Consider the following 25,732-nt stretch of genomic DNA (forward strand, 5'->3'; position numbering starts at 1 on the left):
CCACTTGTCTTAGTGGGGCACACAGCTTCCTGACAAAGGTTCAAGGAGGCAAAGTTTTTGAGGCTCTGCATATCCGAAGACAGCTTCATTCTACCTTCACGGGTGAGAGTCTATAGTTTTCGAATTTCCATTAAAAGTCATTTCCACGTGAGAATGGGCATGTGGACACGGGGGAGAAGGGGAGGGTAGGATGCATTGAGAGAGCACATTGACATAAATACGCCGTATGTGTAAAATAGCTAGTTGGAAGCTGCTGTATAACACAGGGAGCTCAGCTTGGTGCCCTGTGATGACCCAGAGGGCTGGGGTTTGGTGGGGTGAGTAGGAGGGAGGCTTAAGGGGAGGGGATAAACGTACACACATAGCTGATTGATTCACTTTGTTATACAACAGAAACTACACAACATGGTGAAGAAATTCTACTCCAATGTTTTCAAAAGTGTAAAATTCAGTGACCAAAAAAAAAGAAAATCAAAGTGGTGACAGCTTTGTCCCAGGCTCTTCTAGGTTCCAGTGTTACTGCTGAGAAATATGAGGCCATTCTCATTTATGAACATTTGTATGTGGGTGGGATTTTCTGAAAAGCTTAGGATCTTGTCTTTATCCTTGATACGCTGAAATTTCACAATGATGTGGCTTAATGTAGATCTTTTTCATTCATTTCGCTGAGCACAAGTCTGGACCATTCAATCTGGGGAATTTTCTTTTGAATTTCTATTGGTACTTCCCTCCCCTCTCTTCACATTCGTCTGCTTAGAACTCCTGTTAGCCAGGTACTTGGTTTCCTGGACTGGGCTTCTCATTTTCTTACCTTTTATCTCCTATAATCCATCACTGTATGTTTTAAAAATTCTCCTTTCTGGAAGATCTCTTTGATGCTAGCTTCCAACCCTTTTCACTGAAAAAATTAAATCAGCTATCACTGTTTTAATTTCAGCAGCACTTTCTTGTTCCGATTTTTAAAAATAATCATACGGCATATTGTCTTATTTTTAAAATATACTGTCTTCTCTTATCTCCCTGCAAATGCTATGCTTTTTCTTTTTAGTTCTTTTTACATTTTTTGGTGAGGGTTGGCTTGTCCTGACCAGGGACTGAACCTGGGCCATGGCAGTGAAATCTCAGAATTCTAGCCACTAGGCAACCAGGGAACTCCCTTACCTTTGTCTTTCTTGGTGGAGATTATTCGTTTCTATTAAACATTAAGACCTTAAAAGTTGATTGGAAGCTCTTTGTGAAAGAGCATAATCACGGGGTAATTTTCATTGGTACCTCCAAGTGCCTGTGCGGCATTTAAGTTTCTTCAGAGAACTCTCCAAATCCCTGCCTCTTGGGTAAAGTCCAGCTGCTGGCTTTGGTTGTGGCTATGTATTTCATCTAATGCCCATTTTCTATCTGCACCCTCATCTCCACAATCCTTATGTATGCTCTGTATGTTTCTCCAGAAAAGTGCCTCCTGTCTCCTATAGAACTGTCTGTGGCCCCTCGCTTTGTGGGACCAGGGCAGGAGATACCTCTTATTATATATCAACCCCTTGCTTTCATCTCTATTCAGGCTCAACAGGGGGAAATGGTTTGCTTCTTGTTGATTGGCAGGCATTTCAACTTGATCTTTCGCTCCTCTGCTAAGGAATTCACCATTACTCTACCCTACTTCTGTCTTTGTACATAGCACATAAAATTGCTGGCTTCTCTTAGTTTCATTGACAATGGAGTTGGTATAAATGTTCTTAGTCTCCTTGTTATTACTGTTATTTAGTAGCTAAGTGGTGTCTGGAAAAGAAATTGACTTCCAGGGACCCAGGAAGAAAGGTCAGCTGTGTCACACTGTGAAGGCAAGAGAAATGCTCTTGTGAATCCTGGACTTAAGCCCATCCTGAGACACGTTGACTTGAATATCCCTAGCCTCTCACTGCAATTGGCACCGGGCTCCTAACGTGCCCCAGACCTGGCCCTCACTGACCTCAGCCAAGGTGAGGCCAAGCTCTCAGGTGAGTATTAGGACTGGTAATAGGGCAACTTAGAACTGACAGTGTTGGTCCATCTGCATGTACATGGATCAATTTTTGAACCCAAGAGGTGGAGGTCCTTACATTAACCCTCTGTTTAATTTCATCTTATGATGGTTTGCCAAAAGATAGTTCATTTCATAGACCATCCCTGATTAGTGATGGCTGCCTGGACCACCACAGGGAGAATGGTCCTGTGGCTTTGTCCAGGCTCAGAGGAACAGCCTAATGGTACCTGCCAAGGGTATTGTATAGGAGAGTTAAAATATATGCATGTCACTGACTCGGGCCCCCTCCTCTTCTCAGATTTGTGCCTTCTATCCATGTGATAAAGACGCTCTCAGTGTCCCTATCCAAGTCGCTGATAACAGCTGATTGAGAATGATCCAGGGACATTGCCATGAGGGGCAATTCTGAGACTGACCTCTAGTTCGGCACTGATCTACAATCATCAGATATCGTCTTGTCTATCACGATATTCAGGATTCCTCTTAGAACTGATTTTTAGGACACACTTTCCCATCTCGTGTCTAAGACAGCCTTTTCTGTAAGTGGTCACCTGGATGGGACACAGCAGGATGCCCTTCTTCTTCATCCATTCCTGAGATGCTTAAACTGGGCTGCTGAGAAGTGAGTGGATCACACACGAAAGAAGAGGTAAGCCCTCAAGTGTACGATCCCTGGGGTCCCTCATTTACAGAGAAGCACTTGGAGGATGGTAGCCCATGGCCTCTCTTCACGTCCTCAGTAAACTTTGACTCTCCTGGGGTGGGCAGCGGGGGAAGGAGCAGTGATGATTACACAGAGCATTACAGAAAATAAACAGGCACACTCCATTTCAAGCAGCTCATACTTTTATCGGAAAATACAAACTTCCTAAAATTAAGTGTCTTACTTCTATTTTACCAACAACAACAAAAACAAAAATCACTCATGTTAGCTAAATACAGATGCATATGTGGATGAGCAAGTGCGTATGAATCCAAGGGGGGAGTGTGTGGTCTGCACTTTGCGAGAGGGCGGACTGTGTGCGTGTATGAGCGTTGGTCCATAGATGCGTCTGGCCTTGCTGTTTTCTGTCTGTGACCTGGTCGGAACCTTGGCTTTCCAAACTTCATACCAAGCTGCTACAGAATCCAGAATTCCAGAGCCCTTAGCCCTGCTCCAGGGGCTAAGGTGGGAGGAGGAAGGTAAGAAGGAGATCTAAAAATTTATGCCATTCCCACTGGAGGAAAAGTAGGGGCTGTTCATCAGGGGCCCACCGGATGTTGAGCCAAACCTGGAGGAGGAAGAAAAGGACATGGTGATGGGACTCCCCTGGTGGTCCAGTGGTTAAGACACCACCCTCCCAGTGAAGGGTCCCGGGTTCAATCCCTGGCCAAGGAACTAGATCCCACGTGCTACAACTCAGAGGTCGCATGCTGCAACAAAAGAGCCTACATGTGGCAATGAAGATTCTGCCTGCGTGTCACAACTAAGACCCGGTGCAGCCAAATACATTTTTAAAAAATTAAAAGAGAAAAAAGGCATTGTGATGGAATTCCTGATGTTGGTGGTGATATTAGGGAAAGTAATATGTTAATTTGGGGGCTGTCAAAGACTGGGAAGATCATGACAGGCTTAGAAACTGAAAGCTTTAGCAATAATACAAAAAGCTTTGGCTCTGAGAAAATAACATTAAAATGATATTATTGGAAGACAATAAAGAGTTTCTTCTGCCACTCCTTTAGGTCACAAAGGCCCTGGCAGCCTGTAGGGACTTTGTCCAGCCTATGCTCTCTCCATATCCAGGACCACAGACGAGGAAGCCTCTCTGGATTGGAGCACCTTACCTGTGGGCCTATAGCCCCTGTACCTGCCTTAGAGGATCATGTGTGTCCCTCAAGAGATTTCACAACATCAGAGAACTCAGAGTCACATCCCAGAGTGAGATTTCAGAGTCCGCACCACCCCAGGGCTCCTGATCCCCTTCTCAGCACCAGGCTCAATCAGGCCCTGAATTTCAACCCCAATCTGGCAAGAAAGCACAGAGGCACCCCTGACTGCCCGCAGCTTTGCTAGACCCCCAGGGAAGGAAGAGCCGAGAAGTCCTGAGCCTCGACCTCCAAGAACAGAAATACATATTCTTCTGCCTTTTCTCCCCAGCACACTGTTAGCCATACTTCGAAAGAGTTCAAAAACCGTCTTCTCTGTGAAGACTTTGCTGACCTCTCCAGATGGAATCATTTACTCACACTTCTGGTATCCTATTGCAATTTCTTTCCCCATCTGCTAGGATACTTTGAATGAATGGAACAGAACTCAAGACAAATCACAGCAGAGCAAATGGCTAGATTTAGTCTAATCCAGGGATTCTCAGTCGCTTTTCAGCTGGGCAGATGCATATTACAGAGGATGCTCACGTTCATGGTGTCCTCCCATGAATTGATGAAACAAAAAAGGAGCAGGGGGCAGAGGAGGGGAGAAGCAATGGGGACAAACCAGCGCATTAATTTGTAATGCCTCAGCTGGTATCAGTATCCATCGCTCACATGAGCAGCCGCGGACAACCGAGGATTTGGGTTGTCTGCATCCCTACTCACTAAAATAAATTTTCTGAGAAGAGGGACAATGTCTGGACTGTTCACCATTCTACACTCAGCACCCAGTCCAGGACCTGGCACAAGGTAGGGTGCCGGATAAGCAATTAATGTCAGTGGTAACATTTCTTTTTCTCTTTTTCAAAAATCACATTGGAAAAGAAATTATTGGAAGTGATGCTACTTTAACAATACTCTGAATTCCACTCTGGTTTATAAAATAAAGGCCATAACCCATACTTGAGTATTTAATAATTACCAGCAATAAGTTGGGTGTAACACACCTCGTATCTGTTGTCACACCCCACACATCTGAGCCCTTTCGGTTGAAAAGTTCTGATGGGGTCAGCCGCCAAGGGCATGGTCTGGACAGGACCTACCCTAGAGATCCAGGAAGAGGGCTAATCCACGCAGACTACAGTTCCCCAGGAGTGCTTCCTGGAGGAAGAGGAGGAGCTTGAACTGCCTCTCGAGCACCGTTGAAAGGTCTTGGTTTGCCTGAGACAGTTTCCCCACTGGCATTCCCACTGCAATTATTATTTGCAGTCTTTTGACTCTTAAGCTTATTGCTGCTTGAAAGATACATTGTATGGTGATCCTGGACTTAGCAGAGGTCAGGGAGGGCTCCCCTCCTCCTTCCCTGAGAACACCGAAGCCACCTGCTCCTTCCTCTCCCACCGCATATAGTTTGGTCTCTTGGTTCTCTTCTTTGCTCCTGACCCAGAGGAAACACTGACCCTCCTTGCCTCCCAAACTAAACTCTCTTCGCCTAGGCCCTGGTAACCCTCCCTGCCCAGGACAGCATCTTCCGGACCTTATTCCATCTAGCACTAGTAACCCCCAGCACCACCCCTGAGCCCAGGGCTCCCTCCGCCCCACCCTGCGGTGCCCAGGTTTTCTTGCCACACTGTCATCCCACCGTCTCTTCCTCTGGCTCCCTGCACTCCACACTCTCCTGTTCTTCTCCCATCTCCTTAGATCCTTTGCTTGTGCCTCTCCATCTCCACAACCCCTCTACGTGTTGTGAACCCTGGGCCTCTCTTCCTCTCTCTGGACATGTGCTCCCAGGCGACCTTGTCCCACCCCATGCTTCTAAACAGCATCTATATGATTTCAGTTCAGTTCAGTCACTCGGTCGTGTCTGGCTCTTTGCGACCCCATGAATCGCAGCACACCAGGCCTCCCTGTCCATCACCAACTCCTGGAGTTTACTCAAACTCATGTCCATCGAGGCGGTGATGCCATCCAACCATCTCATCCTCTGTTGTCCCCTTCTCCTCCTGCCCCCAATCCCTCCCAGCATCAGGGTCTTTTCAAATGAGTCAGCTCTTCACATGAGGTGGCCAAAGTACTGGAGTTTCAGCTTCAGCATCAGTCCTTCCAATGAACACCCAGGACTGATCTCCTTTAGGATGGACTGGTTGGATCTCCTTGCAGTCCAAGGGACTCTCAAGAGTCTTCTCCAACACCACAGTTCAAAAGCATCAATTCTTTGGCACTCAGCTTTCTTTATAGTCCAACTCTCACATCCATACATGACCACTGGAAAAACCATAGCTAATGATCTCCAAATTTATATTATCAGCCACCACTTCTCCCCTGAGCCTCAGACTCAGACACCCACCTGCCCATCGACAGCTCCACTCCTGTATCTAACGGGCATCTCAAATTTGGCATGAGCAGAGCTTGCCTGGTGGCTGAGTGGAGCCACTGGCTGTGAACTACTGAAGCCCATGCACCTATAGCCTGTTCTGTGCAACAAAAGAAGCCACCACAATGAGAAACTTGTGCGCCACAACTAGAGAAAAAGCCCATGCAGCAACGAAGCCCCAGCACAGCCAAAGGTAAATACATACAGAAATAAAATTATTTTTAAAAATTTCCTGATCAAGGGACCTGTGCTCTCCTCATCCAGACTTTGGTACTGCCACTTACCCAGACACTCAAGTCAAAAACGTACAAATCAATGCTATTTGCTCACTATCCTGTGTAAAAGAAATAGTGGGAAGTTGCTAAATAACAAAGGGAGCCCAGCCTGGAGCTCCGTGATGACCTAGAGGGGTGGGATGAGGGGAGGAGAGGAAAGAGAGGGAGGGGAAGGATGTAGATATATATATGTATATATACATATATAAAATATGACTGATTCGTGTTGTACAGCAGAAACCAACACAAAATTGTAAAGCAATTTTCCACCAATTAAAAATAAATAAAATAGCTCAGTTAAAAAAACAAACAAACTAGGAATCACATTTGACTCCTCTCTTTTCCTTCTTCCACATCCAACCATCAAGTCCCATCAATTCTACCAAGAAAATAAACGTTCCAGATTTTTCTCTCCTCCTTTCCAGGGTTGCTCCTAGTCTACACCACCAGCACATTTTTCTTGGGCAGCTGTAAAGGCGCCCAGCCTGGTCCCCTCCATCAGCTCTTTCTCCACAGCCCTCTCTTTGTACACTGGCCCATGTCATCTTCTTACACAGAGAATTAGAGCATGCGTGGCCTCCCACATCTCCTTCCTACCTCTCCTCGCAGACCCTCCCTAGTCCGGGCCTGCCACTACTCTAATTTGAAATCCGCCCCCTCTCTTCCCCACCAACTGTGCTCCGGCTACATTTCCCATCTCACGGCCACTGCACTTTCTATCCTTCCTGCCCAGAGGGCTCATCAATTATATATACACATGGTTCATCCTCTCATTTCATTCAGATCCCCCCCTTTTCCCTGCACCTGACATGTATGATGCTTGTTCATTTCTGCATTGTCTATTGATCCTCCTGGAATGACTGAAGGAAACACGCTTGTCTTGTTCACTCCAGTAACCCGTGCCTAGAGCCAGCCAGGCACACAGAGGAGGCCACAAATATTTTTTGAATAAATGAACCATCCCTTTGAGGGACGCAGGCCTGCACTCCTCGCCTCACCTTTCTGACCCCACTTTCCTGGTGTTTCCAGATAACCTCTCAGGCACCCCTCCAGCCTGCTGACCGCCGCGCCTCCCTTCGCTCTCCTTTGCCCACAATGTCCCCAGCTGGCCCCCGGCTCCTGCCCACTTCTAAGGCTGCTCCTTCCTCAGTCTCCTCCCTTTCCCGTCTCTCTGAAGACAGCTAGAGACCAGGGCTCTCCCTCTTTCTGCTCCCCACCAGTGCTTCCCAACAGCTGACCAACGAGAACGTGGGACCACGCTGCTTCTCAGCATGGCCGGTTCTGCAGTGAGTCTCCCTTCCCCCAAGCCCAGAGTTACAGCGAGGAAGGGGCGTCTGCCGGCCTACAGGTGGGCTGTCCGCCCTCTGCAATCTCATCCACGCTCACCTCTCTTACAGACCCTGCAGTCACCTCTCTTCCCCCGTCTCTCTCCCCTCTGGCCCATCAATTCATTCCAGCATTCACAGCTCTGCATGGGACCCCCAGGCCTACCAGCCAGAGCTTTTAATAACCCAAGTCCGGCCTCCCCTTTCCTTTCTCCATCTCATTCAAGGGGTAAATCTCATACCTCAACCAGGTGCCTTTATTCCCCAGGTCTCAAGTCTGCCATGCAACCTCCCACCGGCGGGCCTGATTCCCCAGGATGCTGCCCCCTCCCCATCCTGTAGGCCTCACTGCCCACCCAGCAGGGACCTTCCCTCTGTCCCTGGGCCGCTGTGATGGCACTCTGTCATGGCACTAACATCATCGCGCCCCCTTCTGGTCCACTCCCATCTCTGAAGGAACGAACCACGCCCTATTCATCGACGGGGCCCCACAGGCTAAGTTTACTGTCACTACGTGCGTCAACTGACGCAGCGCTTTCCCGGGTGTGTGGGTGGAACACACTGAGATATGAGAAAAGGGGAGGAGAAAAAGGATGGGGAGAATGAAGGGAGGGGGAGAAGGGAGGAAGGAAGAGGGGAGGGAAGGGTGGACGGGAAAGAATAAGAGAAAAGAAATGAGAGGTCACGGTCACGGGTTTTATGGTCAATGGACACTACTGACCATCACCTTGTTGAATGTTCTCCATGCACCCTGGTAAATTAAGTGATCTGTGAATTCCAACAGTTGAGAAATCTTTTTATCTTTGTTTCTACCTTTCTCATCCCAAACAGATCTGACTATGGAAACCTCTTTCCTAGAGTTCAGGGGGAAACACTGAAACACCCATTGACAGGACAGTGAGGGGCAGTGAGGGGGAGGAAGGGAATCCTTGTCAGGCTGGGGAGTCTGGTCCTAACCCTATAAAGGGAGGTTCTCACAGTGGGGCACACATTCTCCAGGGGGCACCCAGGACACTTGGATTCTCAGGACTGACCCGGCCCCACCTGCCTCACGGAAGTGAAGGTTCGGGTGGGCGGAAATGAGCAGCTGCGTGCTATTAAAGCAACAAACACACATTTCTTACTGACTGGTATGTAAAGTTTGTGTGGAATTGTCAGTGAAAAAGGTTGAGTTTGTGTTGGCTCTTAGCTGCTAAGCCCCTCTCCTCTGGTGTTTGGGGTAGGTTGGGGGGAAAGTGTGAGCAGTCCGATAAGCTGTGGGAGAAGCTTCAGCAGGGCCAGCTGCGAACTCACGGGGCTGTTGCAGAGATTGGCCTGGCAAGGAGCTCAGGACGCGGTGAGTGGGGGAGAGAGCTGTAAGGAGACCACCTAGCCGTAGCCCGCTGGACGCCAGGCAAACGGGGAAAGGCATATGCGTCCAGTTCCACCACCTGCTGCTGGCAGGTGTCCCTCCGCTGCTGACACACAGCGGCCTCTCCGCACCAGACTGAGGACTCCGGCCCGGCACCGGGCCCTGACCAGGCTCACCGCCACACCTGGTCCGTCCCGCACCCACAGCCTCTGCACACAGGCCCGGGGCTCCTCCCGGCCAGGGAACATACGTAACAAGGAAGCGCCGGAGGGGCCCAGAGCGCCCACCTGCCCTCACCAGCAGCTTCCGGGAGGACACGCGGGCTTCCGGCACGGGCCGGAGACTCACCCATATGCCGGGGGGAACAGGTACTGCGGCCCGTCTCCTGCCATGGGGGAAGGGTCTCGGGCATTGCTGGCCGGCTTCTGAGGTGTCCTCTGAGGATACGGGTAGTTGGGCTGGACGAAGGGGATGTAGCTCATCAGGGGGGTGTAGGAAGAGCGGAAAATCTGTTGTCCCATCTGCTGGGGGTTGTATGGCGTCACCTGCAGGGCAGAGAGGAGAGAGGCGCTGAGTCCAGCAGAGCCTGCTGCCTCTAAACATCACAGTCCCCCAGCCCTGACCCGAACCCTGGGTCCCACTCCTCAGCCCCTGTGGCCCCTCAGTCACAGGGTGGTACCCCACAGAAGACAATGTGTTGAACTGGAAAAAGCACAGGGCTCAGCTTCTTTATGGGAGACGGGCAAGGTATTTAATTTATCCGAGCCTCAGTTTCTTGATCCATAAAATGGGCAAACACTATGTCCATTAGTATGGGGATTGAGTCAGCTGATATAAGTAGAGAGACTGGCACATAACATATAACAAATGAATATTATTTCCATGATTGTTTCTCTTCCCTGTCCCCTAACTTTCCCTTGGTCAATAATATCTCAAAAGCCCATGGTTCACTGTCGTTTACAATCGCAGTCAAGGCTGTGGAGATGTGTCCATCCCTGGCTTCTAGCTCACGATCTCAACAGATGCCCAAGTCTGAGACAGCCCTGCCCAGTGGAAATTCTTATGATAGATGATGGAAATATTCTGGGTCTCCACCCAATGTGGTACCCACCAGACATAAATGTAGCTACTGAGCACTTGAAATGGGGCTTGTGTGACTGAATTTTAAATTTTACTTAGTTTTAGTTGGTTTCAACATAAATAGCCACACATGGCTGCTGGTTACATTACTGGAGAGTGTGAGTGCAGGAGAAAGGCCAAAGAGGGGAAATGGGATTCAGCTCAAACCCTAGAGAAAAGTAGGAACTCACTGGGTTTCTGAGACCACCCAAATCAGACTCATCAAGAAGCAGGGCTCCCACTGTCTTCTTGGCAAGGCAGGGGCCCCATCTGTCTTATTTACTGATTTGTCCTCAGCCCTAAGCAGGGCCTGTCACATAGCAGTTGCTCAATAAACATGTGTTAAGTGAATAAGTGAAAAAAGTAAAGAAAGAAAGAGGAGGTGGATGGAGGGAAGAAAAGACCAATGTCCACTTGAATACCTAAAATGATAGGGAGCTCTTTACATTGCGAGCACTGTATTCTACCACTGACAGCTCCAAATGTCTGACGTGGAGCTGATATCCATCTTTCTGTGTGTTTTGGTCAAAACTAGGGAAATTCTTGGATTTCCACTTTCACAGCAAGAGTGGGGTCCACGCTGTTTAGCTGCTCAGTATACTGACTGCCCGCTCTCACCCTGCACACCCTTATCTAATTTAAAAAGATGACAAAGGCTAGTGCTCATTAAGTGATAATAAGGGTGTGCCAGGCCCTTCATGTGGATTCTCTCATTTAAATTCTGAACAGCCCCCGTGAGGTAGGACCATTAGGATTCCCATTTTAGGTACAAGGAAACGGAAGCTCAGAGAAGTTAAGTAACTTGCTTAGTAAGTGTTTCAAGTGTCCGAGTTTTGTCAGAGTCCCCGATTCCCTGGACTGCACCACTGTGCTCGGTCCTTCTAGAAGTCTGGGCCCATCCCTCCTGGCCCTCCCCATCCTTCCCCCAGTGGACAGATGGGCTCCGATGATGCTGGATGTGGGTGCCAAACCCCCAAGAGGATGAGCTGAAGGTCATAAAGTGCCAAGAGCTCACAGAGAGAACCCAGGAAGGAACCTCCCAGGACAGACACCCAAGGGTCAGCATGGCAGAAAAAAAAAAAAAAAAACCTGGTTTTTCTAGTGTAGGGGGTGGGAGTCCCAGAGCTGAACCTGAGAGGAAACGGACATGAAAAAGAAGTTGTAGGTCTTAGAGCTGACACAAGCTTCACTCAAAATTGTACCCTACTGGTGCACTGGGAAGACCCAGAGGGATGGGATGGGGAGGGAGGTGGGAGGGGGGGATCAGGATGGGGAACACATGTGAATCCATGGCTGATTCGTGTCAATGTATGGCAAAAACCACTACAATATTGTAAAGTAATTAGCCTCCAACTAATAAAAATAAATGGAAAAAAAAAAAAACACAAACAAAAAAACTGTACCCTAGCTACATGTCACTGATAAAAACCATAAACCAGAGCTGTGTAGAGGGCTCTGGAATCATCTACAAGATACACTCTGCTGACAAAAGCAATGACCGAGCAGTGTGCCCAGAATGCCACATTCATATAAAAATGCTTGTATAAACAGGTATCACTGGAAGGGCACCTAAGAAACCAGTCACAGTGATTGCTTCTAAGGTGTTTAAAATCTTATACCAGGTTTTTAACATTACTGTTTCAAATATATGCACATACATAACTTCGTCTAAAAGCATTTGCTGAGGAGCTAGGTGGATGGAATCACTGCTCATGAGGTGGACGGGTCGAGATTGGGATTCTGTGAGCTTGACTGCCTCCCCTCGCGACCTCATCTCAGGATGCAAATCTCCTACTGCTGAAAGAGCAGCCTTGGCCCAGGTGATAAAGTGACCTATACTTATAGTCCCTTCTCTATCTTCTAGAACATTCTAACATCCTTCAGGGCAGAGGTGCAGTTTGAAGAGAAAGGGTAGGGCTACCTGGAGGGAGAGGAGAGGCCAAGGAGTCTGTGACCTGGGTGTGTGCATTGCGGGGGGCAGTGTGCAAGGCCGGACTGAGAATGTAGCCTGTTCTCAGCTCTTCTCCTCACACCCTACCCCTGATCCAAGATACTCAGACTCTCTGAGTATCAAGAAGTGCTGTTTGTGTTGCCTGTGTGTGCTCAGGTCCATGCACATCCAGTCTGGTGGCATGTATATAAACACATCTTTATTTATGTCTGGGTACATGTTTGTATTTTCATCTCTGGTGCTTGATTTTTTTAAAAGATCTTTTTGATGTGGGCCATTTTTAAAGTCTTTATTGATTTTGCTACAATATTGTGTCTGTTTTGTGTTTTGTTTTGTTGTGTTGTGTTTTTTGGCTACAAGGCATGTGAAATCTTAGCTCCCGGACCAGGAATTGAACCCACATCCCCTGCATTGGAAGGTGAAGTCTTAACCACCGGACTGCCAGGGAAGTCCCTCTGCTGCTTTACTTTGATACTGCATATTTATGAATCTTGTTTATAAGAGGCAGTAAGCCAGAGTTACTGGGAACATGGGCCCTGAAGCCAGCCAGCTCAAGATCAAACCTGATCTGCCATTGTGTTACTGTCGAGCAGCTGTTGACCCCGGACCTACCCATGGGAACAGGGGGTGCAGATTTAGCTGACAAAAATAGGTAACACCCAGTTAAATTTGAATTTAAGATAACAGTAAAATTTTTTTAATAGAAGTATGGTCCATGCAGTATTTGGGATATAGCTCTACTAAAATTTTATTCACCATTTACCTGGATTTAAATTTAACTAGGTGTCTTGTATTTTAACTGAGGAAACTATGGGAGAGCTATGACTCCCAGCACAAGTGATGCTGGGCCAGGCCATGTGCTCTGCTCTGGCAGATCGTGGGCAAACATGACCACATCCCAGCTCTGAGCCCTCCCACACTCCCACCATCCAGCATGGCAGGTGCAAAAGCGATCTTCAGCCTGGGCCCAGAAGGGGGACACTTAAAAAAGACTTGACCCCAACCCCAGCGCAGCTCAGTCAACCTGTAGACCTTTGGGTAAAAATTAAACATTGCATTGCTTAAAGTCTCTGAGACAGTGAGGCTGTTGGTTGCCACAGCAAAAGCTAACTTAGGTGTTAACTTCATAACCTCAGGCAAATTATTGCATCTCTCTGCGTCTCCGTTTCCTCATCTTGACTCTACCTCATAGGGTGGTTCTGAAAATTAAACGAATGCAGGTAAGGCCCTTAGAGAGGGGCCTGGCATACAGTAAGGGCTCTGTAAGTGCCGGCCAGCGTTATCTCCTGGGGTCACTGCTTTGTGGCCGCATGCATTTTGGTGCTTGTGTCTGTACTCTGGGGTCAAAGCTGGGCCGGAAAGCGTGGCTGGTGACCAGCTGGACAAAGACAAGGCGACAGACATCCTTCTGACCTGAAGGCCTCCATGGGCTGGGACAGAGGTGAGGAGGTCATCGACTCACCTGTCTGGAGTAACACCCCAGCTGGGGGTGCAGGGTCTGCTGGTAGGGCATCCTGGCTGCCCGCTGGGGGTACAGGCCCTGGGGAGAGAACGGAGGGACTCAGTGCCATGGGGTGAGAGGCTCCCCGCCAAAGAATGGCAGCCACTCAGCTCAGCTTCCAGCTCCCTTGCCTGCATCTCCAGACACAGCAGAGTCCATCCCATCATACTGCTGGCCAGAAGCCCCCTCCCCACCCCGCTCCCCAGCTGCTTAGTCCAGCTGGAATCAGGTTGAGCTGGCATGCCTCACACCACACAGGGAGCCCCTGGTTAGCAGGATTCACAGCCTTTTGATTGAATATTTAAGACATGAGCTTCAGGGACCTGCCTGTCTTTTGAAATCCAGATCTGCTCCTTAGGCTATGTGACCTTGGGCAAATCACTTCACCTCTCTGAGCCTCTTTTCCCTTGTCTCTAAAATTATGTGTGTTTAAGCCTGCAATAAACTGTGGAGAATTCTGAAAAGAGATGGGAATACCAGACCACCTGACCTGGCTCTTGAGAAACCTATATGCAGGTCAGGAAGGAACAATTAGAACTGGATATGGAACAACAGACCGGTTCTAAATAGGAAAAGGAGTAGTCAAGGCTGTATATTGTCACCCTGCTTATTTAATTTATATGCAGAGTACATCATGAGAAACGCTGGGCTGGAAGAAGCACAAGCTGGAATCAAGATTTCCAGGAGAAATATCAATAACCTCAGATATGCAGATGACACCACCCTTATGGCAGAAAGTGAAGAGCAACTAAAAAGCTTCTTGATGTAAGTGAAAGAGGAGAGTGAAAAAGTTGGCTTAAAGCTCAACATTCAGAAAACTAAGATCATGGCATCCATTCCCATCACTTCATGGGAAATAGATGGGGAAACAGTGGAAACAGTGTCAGACTTTATATTTTGGGGCTTCAAAATCACTGCAGATGGTGATTGCAGCCATGAAATTAAAAGACACTTACTCCTTGGAAGGAAAGTTATGACCAACCTAGATCGCATATTAAAAAGCAGAGACATTACTTTGCCAACAAAGATCCGTCTAGTCAAGGCTATGGTTTTTCCAGTGGTCATGTATGGATGTGAGAGTTGGATGGTAAAGAAAGCTGAGTGCCGAAAAATTGATGCTTTTGAACTGTGGTGTTGGAGAAGACTCTTGAGAGTCCCTTGGACTGCAAGGAGATCCAACCAGTCCATCCTAAAGGAGATCAGTCCTGGTTGTTCACTGGAAGGACTGATGCTGAAGCTGTAACTCCAATACTTTGGCCAGTTCATGCGAAGAGTTGACTCTTTGGAAAAGACCCTGATGCTGGGAGGGATTGGGGGCAGGAAGAGAAGGGGACGACAGAGGATGAGATGGTTGGATGGCATCACTGACTCGATGGACATGAGTTTGAGTAAACTCCAGGAGTTGGTGATGGACAGGGAGGCCTGGTGTGCTGCGATTCATGGGGTCGCAAAGAGTTGGACACAACTGAGCGACTGAACTGAACTGAACTGAAGCCTGCAAAGCCTGAGAAGGAAGCCAGATTATCTCTCTGTTGGTGTCTATGCTCCTTTTCTAAGTACCCTTCGCCAAACCCCATTCCTGCCCGAAGGCATGAGGTGCCTGAGGCTGTCTGTATCATGTGTGCTAGTTTGCCTCATGTTTATTTAAACACACTGGCCCTTGTGCTTCCATCTGTGTCTGCAGCCATGTGTTTCTGTGTACAAATGTGCGACTGTGAACCCAGGTGTGTTAGTCTGGGCCTCTGTTGCTGGGTGTCTACCTGCCCACGTGTATACCTGTGTCTGTACCTGATGATAAAGACGGTCATGAAGATAAATGAGCTAAGCCATCTAAAGGGCCCAGAATAGCACCCAGCATGTAGTAAGGATTCTGCTAGTGCTAGGTACTTTTACCGTCTCTCACTGTCTCCCCCCTATCCCCACTGCTCCTGCCACTTGAAGAGGCTGCCTGGCATCTCAGCCCAATGCTAAGTAGAAATTTTATTCACAACTCTGCCCAGAGTGGCCTTAGGTGTGCCTGTGCATACACACACACACACAGAGAGCAGAACTGCTGCTGTGGGTGGGGTCGGCTCATGACTCATCCAGTCCCAGGCTGCCCCCATCCTCCCATCCAGAGTTAATCCATAAGATGCAGCTCAAAACCCAAAGCACCCCTCAGACCAGAATATGTCTTTCCAGAAGATTCCACACCAGAGATGCTGCCTCCATCACTCACTCAGCTGAGCCAGTCATCAAAGCGCTGATGGCTGAACTGCCCTTGATGACTTCCTCAGAGCCCCTGGACTGCTCATAAAAGGCTCTGAATCCCTGATGTGGGGTTCTGGGGAAGGCCCCCAGCTCTCCTAGGGTGCACATCCTCTCAGAGCCTTCCTTGCTGTCTGCTCCAAGGCACCCGCACTTGACCGTGGCCAGGCCTCCCCCACATCCACCAGCCCCTTCATCGCTTGAATCCAGTGCACAGGCTTGGCTTTTCTTCAAGCTCTAAGGCCCCAGGGCAGCCACACCTACCTCCGCAACCAGCCTGTGACCCCAGGGCATGGTCTGAACTGGGGCAGGGAAGTCAGCCGATGGGGCTGCCCTGCCTGTGCCCAGGCCTCAGTGGGCTCCAAGGCCACGTTCTAAGTGCCCCTCTTCTGTTTCACCACCTCCCCACCGGCACTCAGCCCTGCTTTCCACTGCCAACTCCCCTGGGCCGCCGTCCTCCCCATGCCGGCCTGGGCGAGGCCACCTCTAGGATGTGTGAGCTGCCTGTCCCTGCTCCGTCGTGGGGTGGGTTTTCAGGAGATGATGCCGTCTTCATCAGTATGAGCCACCCTCAGTGACTTGAAGGGGATTTCTAGTTGTTCAGATTGCAATTCTGTGAAATCACAAGCAAGGGGAAATACACATCCATTCCTCTTTGCTTGAGGCCGTGATCTCTTCGCATGTGCCCGCCCTCCTTAATTGGGAGCAGAGTTCCTTTGTGCCAAGCAGCCCCGGATTCTCTGTGGAGCTTCTGGGTGCTGGGGACTTAGTCTTCCAGGGCTCTGCGTCCGTCCACTGCAAAGCTCTGAGTAGACTGGATTTGGGACCTTATCTTTATTCCTAACGTCAAGCGGGAAAAAGAGACTGGGATAGACTGTTCCTTGTTTCTCCTCTGTGCCTCCTCAAGGTCTGCAGACCTCCCTGACCCCTTGTCCCAGGAAGATCAGGGCTGAATAACAATAAGAACCAACACCTGTATCAGGCTTGAGATTTTACAAAGCCCTTTCCCATCCATGGACTCAATTAACCTTACAACTGACTCAAGTATTTGCTGCCGCTGTAATGATTATGAGGCCATTTCACAGGTGAGGAGACCAGGGCTCAGAACATTTGGCTAACTTGCCCAAGGCCACACAGCTCGAAAGTAGCACTATTCCCTTAAATCCAGTTCTGATGATTCTAAAACCTGCGTTCTTTTTATCACATCAGACCCCTTGATCAGCTGTCTTGAAGCTGGTTGGTATCATGAAATCATGAGAAGCTGGGAAAAGGTAAGTCACACTGTCTGATGTTACCCCTTGGGAGGGTCGGCGGGTACAGGTGACTTCAGCTGGGCTCAGTGAGTGTCTAAACTGCTGCATAGGAACAAGGGGCCCTACCAGCTGGGGCCTTTCTGCCCAGAGGCCCGGGAAGCTCAGAGTCAGCCCTGTGATAAAACACCGGCATCTCTGAAGACAAAGGACCTTCATGCTAGAAGAATACTTCCAAATCTCACCCATGCCAAAAGTCAAGTCAGAAGAAGTTAGCATAGCAGAGAGAGACTGTCCCCTCTTTACAAAACAAACCATTGCAAATTAGCTTTACATGGTGAGCCCCTTGAGTGAGTGCATTTGAGAGTGAATCAATTTACACTAAATAAAATTATGCAGTTGTTTCTCTCTCAGAGCTGGGGGGCACACCGTGCTGCCCTTGGATTTGTCCCTGACTCGTCCTGGACTCCTAGCTTCCTAGTCACCTTGGAATCCCCTCACTTAAGTCAAGGCTCAGCCTGCAGTCAGTGTGAAGCAAGGAGGTTTGTTGTTTTTTTTTTTTAATTATTTAAATGAGAAAATAAATAAATACAAATGAGTGCATCAGGGAGTAGGTGATAAATGACTCAATAATGAGTGTGCAAGGGTGGAGGAACTTCAGTGAAAGAGCTGGTGAACCAGTGAGGATGTGAACAGGGTATTTCTCCAGGAGAGCATATGGTAGATTCAGGATGGATGCACCTGGGGTCTTCCCATGGATCACGCTTCCTTACACTGTCTCACCTCAAAGGTCGGGCTTGAGAAAGAGGGTGGCCACTGGCTCTCTTTAGCAAACCAAAAGAAGACTTGCAGACAAAACTTTGGAGAGAAAGAGAGAGACTGTGCTAACCCCCTTTACTTCAGTTCCTGTTTTAAGAATCAGGGGCTGAGTCCAGCGGACCAGCTCAGAGGGGCTTCACGTGGAGTGGAGAAGACCCACCTCTCGAGCAGGATGTTAAGCCATGAGACTGGCAGCTCTGCTGTCGAGGAGGAGGAAATACCACTGGGAGCCCAGGGGCAGTGGAAGGGGGAGGGGCACGGGGCAGGACGAGAGGATGTTCAGGTTGGATTTCCTTCTCTCTTTGCCCTCCCTGGGCTCGGCCAGGCCAGGCTGGGGCAGCAGGCTCCCGGGGGCCTGGCCCTTCTGTATACCTGCACGCCATTCTGGCCAGCAGCCAAGGAGGGGACAGAAGGCTGAGAAATCTTAGGCACTGAGCACCTGTCCTGGAGGAACTGAGCACTACCTAAAGGGACTATTTAAGCTCTTGGTTCAGACTACGGTTTAAATCAGAATGGACATTTATTTGATTTTTTTTTCATCTCTCTACCCAGTGGGTGGCAGCTCTTACAGGAGATTAAGTTAAATAGACGAACTAAAGGAACCACATTTTCCCGGAATAAATAAGTTGTGTGAGTAAAACTGCCAACGTTGCAAGTGTTTCCCCCACCCCTTTGTGTCTGACGCCTCTCAGCTCTGGGTCCAAGACCAAGACTGTGTGCCAAGCCACCTGAGCTGGTAGAAGCTAAGATTGCTAGGCTGTAGTTGAAATAAAACGGCCACATAATTTGTCATCTGCAGTGGGACACTTGAGAGTGAAAGGGAGTACAGTGAATAATTATGCGGGGACCAAAGACCTAAACGGGGACTGTCCCAAGTAATCTAGGACACATGTCATCCGACTACAAAGGAAGTCACAGGAGGTGGTGGGAAGCAAGGACTGTGCCATCGGTCAGTCTTTCCTGGGAGCCCAAGCACTTCACAGACCAGGATTAGCCAAGTGGCTCTGAAAGACATGGCACAGAGTGAACTGGAATCCAGACAAAGGAGAATGAGAAATATACACACGTGTGTGTGTGTGTGTGTGCACACGCACGTGTACCTGGCCGTTGGTCTGATGGGGCCCCTATGGAGAAATGAACTAACGAGTCCACGGCTCTTTGTGAATGAGGCTGCCTGTAAGCCACAGGCTCCTCCCTGAATGGCCACCACCGGATAGACCGGCCGGGACCCGCTCACTCACCTGGTACTGAGGGAAGGTGGAGGGGTTTGTGAACACGGGCGGAGGTGCATAGTTCAGGTTGAGCCAGAGGGGCTGGTTCAGAGTTGCTGAGGTCAAAGCGGTGGCAAAGCGTGGGGTGAACACGTTCCCTGTGTACTTGAGGTTGTTCTTGTCGGCCCCTGTCACAGGTGGGTTAACTGTAAGTCACAGGAGAGGTAGAGCGTTTCGTGATTGAGGAAGGGAGAGGTCAGCCTGCCCCAGCTCCATGACTGCCCCCAGGGTTAATGTCCTCACAGGTAAGGTATTTTAAAAGCTCCCAGAGGGTTCTTCAAAGCTATAGGAAAACACTGTTAGTTCACACCTTGCCAACGTGGAAGGGGTGAGAGTCCCAGCATGGTCTGGCATGGAGCATCTCCTTCATGACTCACAAGTAAGGAGGCAGTTTAGCAAGAGATACAATCAACCAGCTTGTCTCACCTACGTGCAAAACTATATTCCTTCAAGTGCTTCGGAAAAACCCAGTTTGATACAAACAATTGCTACGCTGTGGGAAGTCACTCTTAGCAAATTACTCAAGCACCCCGCTGAGGGCATGTGCTCGGCAACAGCAAGGACCTTGTGTAGGTGTTGCATCTATGTCAGAGTCATTTTTTTAAAATATTTTAAAATATTATATAATTCCCTTTGGTAAGACCTCAAATTAGTCTGAATGAATGAAATTTGATGGAGTTGTTTCAGGATATGAATCCTGGATTCTTTCCTTCTATAACATGACCTGTGGGCTTAAGAGTTAGAGATGGGGTGTCAGTGTCCCCTTATTAGCACCTTTTGTTGGGGGGAGAATGTTGTACTAAAACAGTTGTAGATGTACAAGGGAGAGAGAGCAGAGACGTGAATAACTGCAATGTAGAAATAATCTTAAAGCATGGGATTTTCGTCGGCTCAGGCAACTTGAGGGGACATAAGACATGCTGAGTCAGGACTATATTCAAATTGACCACCAATAATGCCCATGTGACCCCTGAAAGTCAACTAGATTTCTTGAGCTCTTCCCTGTAGGGGATGACACAGGAAGAAAGCCATTTCCCCCTTTTTATAGGACTAGGGAAAGACAGTGTCTTGCCCATGGATGAGACAGCCTTTTGATGGCAGAGTTACTCCAGGGGTCTATGAGGGTTTCTGAAATCCCTTCCTGCATAGACTCTCTCTGGGCAGGGTCAGCTTACGTTTCAGCTCCAGCCTGTCCACCTCCACTTTGCCACGGAGTTTCAGCTGCCCGCCTGGGTTCTTGGAGGCCCCAAGGAACTCATAGAGCAGGTTCTTCTCGGCCTGCCAGGCAGGCTTCTTGGCCGGCAGAGCCATGGACATGGAACCCATGGAGTCACTGCCACCATCCTCACCACAGGTGTCCTTCCGGCTTGGGGACCACTGGCTGAGAAAGAGGCTCTCTCGGCCCCTGGTCAGCTCCTTGGCACCTGGGTTCCGTTCTAGAGCAGGAGAGAAGTTGAGTCAGTGACTCTGGAAGACCACATGCTGGATGGGAGGAGCATGGTCTTGCGGACAAAGTTGTGGATCCTCCACAGCATACCTGAGACTCCCACCACTCTGGGCTCTGTCTCAACCAAGTTCGATCCAAGTCCAGTCCCTGAAGCCTTCACTGACCAGCGCCCATGATGGTCTCACACTCCCCTGCATGCATGCATGCATTCATCCCTTCTTGTCTTCTTCCGTCTATCCACCCATCCATCCATCCTTTTATCCACCCATGCATCTTTCCTTCCTTCCATCCACTCATCCATCCTCCCTTCCATAATCCCATTCTCTCCTCCTTCCAAACTTCCTCCCTTCTAGTCCCCTCCCTTCCTTCCCACTAACCGTCTACAGGTTGGATCACAAAGCCTCCGGATAGTTCCTGTCTTCAGTGAGCACACCTGGCTTAGAGGGGGGGACACACATTCCCACAGAACACGCAGCTCGTCCCTCATCATAGGCTCTCCTCTTGCTAAGTTGTCATGGCGATTCAGCACTCTCATCAGCGCCAGGCTCTGACCTGAGTCCTGGGGACACTTGGATGAGTCAGAGCCAGACTTGGCCCGGCAGGAACTCACAACAAGGAGGAAGAGAGAGACAGACCCAGAAATAGCTCTGGGACAAGGCAGATGGGGACCGTGAGGTGACAGAGGGACACAGTGGGAGAAGAGGGTGGCTGAGACAGCTTCTGTCTGAGAGGCCCAGAGGGATTCCAGAAGGAAGAGGGCCCTCAGCAAGGCCTTACGCCCAGGGCTGTGGGTGGCTGTGGGCAAAGGAAGAGGCACCAGTGAGTCACTGGGTGCTGTCGGTGCCAGGCTCAGCTCTCGCTCCAAATGGACCAAGTCTCCCTAGTGCAAGGACACTTCCTGGACCATCAGGGATCCCCCTACAATGGTGGTTTTTCACCCATATTTCCTTTTGAGCAATGGAACTCTTTCTTCCAACAAAATTAAGTATGGCAGGGGAATGCACCACACTGCACACATATAATATATGGTTCGTGCATGCTCAGTTATGTCCGCCTCTTGTGACCCTATGGACTGTAGCCCACCAGGCTCCTCTGTCCATGGGATTTTCCCAGCAAGAATACTGGAGTGGGTTGCCATGCCCTCCTTCAGGGGATCTTCCCAATCCAGGGACTGAACCCAAATCAACTGGGTCTCTGGTATTGCAGGCCAATTCTTTACCTCTGAGCCACCAGGGAAGCATATAATATATAGACATATGTAAATTTTTTAAGGCACTGCATGGCTGAAGCAGAGAAGAGGGCCTTGCTCTCAGCATCTTCACGTTTTTCCCAGCTTGGAGGTCCTGGTCTCCGTGCAGCTTGGCTGGGAAATGGCAATGGACACATGGCAGGCACAGTGGATCATGCTGGCAGCAACAGGATCAGAGGACTTGTGCCCAGCATTACCTGTTGGCAGTGGACATGATCCCACCAACTCTTAGTCCCACTAGCCCGTGGCCTTGGGGCTGAGTCTGGACAGGATGGGGCCTGCCCTCTTACTGCCATCCTAGCAAAGGAGAAAGCTGCTGTAGCCTGAGCCAGAAGGAAATGGCATTTTTAGCAAAACATGTCCCTGGTGTCTTTTCCTAGAGCTTCTCTGGTTGCAGAGTGCAGCCCCCAGCCAGCGCTAAGGTAACAGTACCCACTAATAATAGCCCTCTCCCCAGAGGCCCACACACCTGCCATCACACCCCACCCCAGTCATCTGAAACACACTTGCTACTCACTCATCTCCAAAGCTCCCTTTTCCAAAGGCTGTGTACACAGACACACACACACATCCCTTCCTGCCATTCCCTTGGCTCGCTCACACACATACACAACTACACACACAGAAGGGTTACACTCAGATGTGCCCACACTGCATTTCCTTACATGCTCACATCTGCAAAGTTCTTCTCAGCACAACTTTGCTCACACACCTGTACACACACACACACAAATGGTGGGAAGGTGTGTGGGACAGAACTGTCTCCAAACCAGCAGCCCCATCCGACAGAGAGACATCCACACCTCCCTCATGGAGAAGGAGGTGGGAGGCATGTCCCCTCCCCTGGGGATGCTCCATCATCTCACACACACAGCTCATCATCCCCAGAGTCCCCAGACCCCTGGAGGCCTGCCCAGGACCCAGAGTCCAGCATGTTGTCCACAGTTTGGAGTCCTTGGCTTCCTAAAATGCTCCTACGAAATGTTCTCTAGGGTGACTGCATCTCTGTTTTCTTAGGAAGATGGATCTGGGCCCTCCCAATATAGGCATCTCTCCTTTACCCATCTCTCACAACCTGGGGGGAGTTTTTCTTCCAGTTTTCTCCCAGTGACCGCCGATGGCAGGCAAGTGTCACTGCCACCTGTCTTCCTTTTTGGAACCATCCAGTCTGAGTAGCCGGATCAGAACAGACACAAAATGCAGAATCCTGGAATTGGGGGAGGCTTGGGAAGTGGCTGGCAATCCCAGGGAGGATGTGGACTCATCGATTTAGGAGTGGGAATGCACTTTTCTAAAGCCCTGAAGTCCCTCGGAACAAACCCCAGGGCCAGCTGTCTGCCTGCACCTGGGGAGTTTACACATTCAGCCCTATCCCTGAGAGAGGGGACCAGGCCTCGTGGTCAGGACAGGTGCCTCCATCAGAAGCCAGTCAAATTTCCCTCCTATTCAGCTCAGAGTCCCCTGGCTGCACTTTCATCCTGGGCCCAGCAAGGATAAATGCTTCCTTCAATGTCCTCTGGGTGCCTATGGATTTAAAAACCCAATCAGTTACTAAACGGGCCTCTCCCTCTTCCTAAAGCGTGTTGGATTCAGGGCTACCATGTTTGGTTACCTGCGATGTGCCCTGTATATGAGCATCCAGCAGGGGAGGCCTGTGGGGGCTGAAAACGGCCTGCACCCTGGGACCACGCTCATCAGCAAGGCCACTTCGCCCTACTTTGCACAGCGATGCTGCGTGTGCCTGCTGCCGCCCACGTGGCTTTCCGCTAAGCTTCTCCGCCCAGCAAGCGCGCTTCCTAGCCCTGCTCCCAGCCCCACTCACCCATCAGTTGGTGCCCCTCCACGACGGGGTCAGCCTCGGGCTTGGAGCAGATCTTGGCAAACACTGGGAGCTGCTTCTTCGGAGCAGGGAGCTCAGGGAGTTTGTTGGGAGGCGTGGGCGGAGGCGGCGGAGGCAGCGGCAGGAACGGGCCCAGCCCCGCGGGCTCTCTGGGTCCGGGGCCATTGAACATGCTGCTCTGCAGGAAGTCCTTGATGACCCTGGTCTCCTCCAACACCATCTTGCTGTCGGGGGCCTTGAACATTTCTGCGGACGTCAGAGGGAACTGCGCCAGGAGCTTGCTGATCTCCGAGCTGGAGGCCCCCAGGCTGCGGCTCCTGTCCTCTGTCCCCTTGGCACTCTTGACCTTGGCAGCACACAGGATGCCCGTGACCGTAGATGTGGCAGAATCACAGTCTGGCCGGCTGCCGACGACCGACACAGCCACCTTCGGCTCCAGGAGCTTGTCACGGGCCATGACAGAGGCTCCTGGGTGCTCACTCCTGCTGGCCACCAGCGAAGGCATGAGAAGGCGGGGGGCTGACTGTCTGGACACCTCGTGGTTGCTTCTGGGTGCCTCCAGCTCCCCCGAGCTCTCGGTGACCAGGATGAGGTGCTCTTTGGTGAGGCTCAAGAACTCCTGCTCCACCAACAAGGAGATCTCGTCTTTGCCACTGGTGAGCTCCAGAGCCCTGCAAACAGGTCAGAAAGAGAGAGGGCTTTAGGGCCCCCTCCCTGAGGGTGGCTCTGCAGCGGGGCACAGGCCCCAGGAAAAGGGGCTAGAGAAAACATGTTTCCCGAGGTGAGAAACCTATTGCTCTTCACTAGAGAAAATGGGCCACACGTGCACCCCCAAGGGGTTTTTACACCATACCAACGGGCAGTGGTCCTAAGAGCTTGGTTCTGGGAATCGGGACCCCTGGGTCCTCTCCCAGTGCTCCGTCTGGCTGAGTGGGCCGAGTCTTAATTTCCGTCCATCACTCCCTCTTTGGTGGTGCTCAGGACCCAAAGCAATAAAAGACCTGCAGCAAAGGGGACAGGACTGAACCAACAGCTCTGGACGTGGCGTCCAGGGTGCCGGGGCCCCCATGCACTGCAGGATGGTCTGAGTGAGAGCAGGGACGGCAGGGTGACAGCTGGAGCTCACAGCCTGGCTTGGTCACTTCCCAGCTATGTGGTCCTGGGCCCCTTGCTCAGCATCATGGGACTGCTGTCCTCCTTCCTGGTGAAGCGGAGTATCACAGAGACACTTCAGACCGTGTCTGGCACAGTAAGGGCAGTACCAGGGACAGCCAGTCTGTATACACCTCTGGCAGCCGGGCTGAGCCTCTGGATCCTGAAATCTGCACAGTGGCTCCGTAGATACCCATGTCCACCTTGGCTGGTGTGGCCTTCTGACCAGATCACAGATTGGGCTGCCTGGGAGCACCAGCAATCGCTTGATCCCTGCACTGATTCACAAGAATCTTCCTTTATCTAAACACTGGCCTCTACCTGCACCTGAGACCTGGGGCCTCCAGCTGCACCCTTGGTGGCCACCACCATCCTAGTGTGGCCTAACGGTCCCATGGACTCTTAGCTCCTAGATGCTGGCTGCCTCCAAGTGTGGGAGAGGGTGGCAATCCTGCTGGCCTGGTTTGGGCCCACACTGGCCCACCAGCATCCTTGGTAAGGGGGACCTTCCTCCCTGGTACCCCCAGGAGGACTGTGGCAGCCCACCCTGCTCTCCCTCCTGGGTGGGTTCCCAGGAAGGGTGGATAAGCTGGCCTACATAGAGCATTCTAGAAACTGCTCAGAGTTCCACCACTGGTGAAAATGGTGAAAAAAGAGGCAGAGGGAAAAATTAAAGCATCCAGTGAATGGAGTTTT

The 25,732-nt window shown here is 50.3% G+C and overlaps 1 protein-coding gene across 1 annotated transcript in view; it reads right to left on the minus strand.

The window, feature by feature from the left end:
• Positions 1-2,875: 2,875 nt before the first annotated feature.
• The window catches only part of C20H1orf94 (chromosome 20 C1orf94 homolog), a 38,724-nt gene continuing 15,867 nt past the window's right edge, over positions 2,876-25,732 (minus strand). Inside the window, exons 2-7 of the mRNA XM_043878201.1 lie at positions 23,867-24,555; positions 20,524-20,784; positions 19,319-19,494; positions 13,723-13,800; positions 9,539-9,735; positions 2,876-3,288 (exon numbers count right to left, since the gene is read on the minus strand). Of these exons, the coding sequence (XP_043734136.1) occupies positions 3,213-3,288; positions 9,539-9,735; positions 13,723-13,800; positions 19,319-19,494; positions 20,524-20,784; positions 23,867-24,555 (1,477 nt within the window). The 3' untranslated portion in view covers positions 2,876-3,212. The remainder of the gene's footprint in view (positions 3,289-9,538; positions 9,736-13,722; positions 13,801-19,318; positions 19,495-20,523; positions 20,785-23,866; positions 24,556-25,732) is intronic.

This window comes from Cervus elaphus, chromosome 20 (genome assembly GCF_910594005.1).
Source record: "Cervus elaphus chromosome 20, mCerEla1.1, whole genome shotgun sequence".
In the NCBI taxonomy this organism is placed as follows: Eukaryota; Metazoa; Chordata; class Mammalia; order Artiodactyla; family Cervidae; genus Cervus; species Cervus elaphus.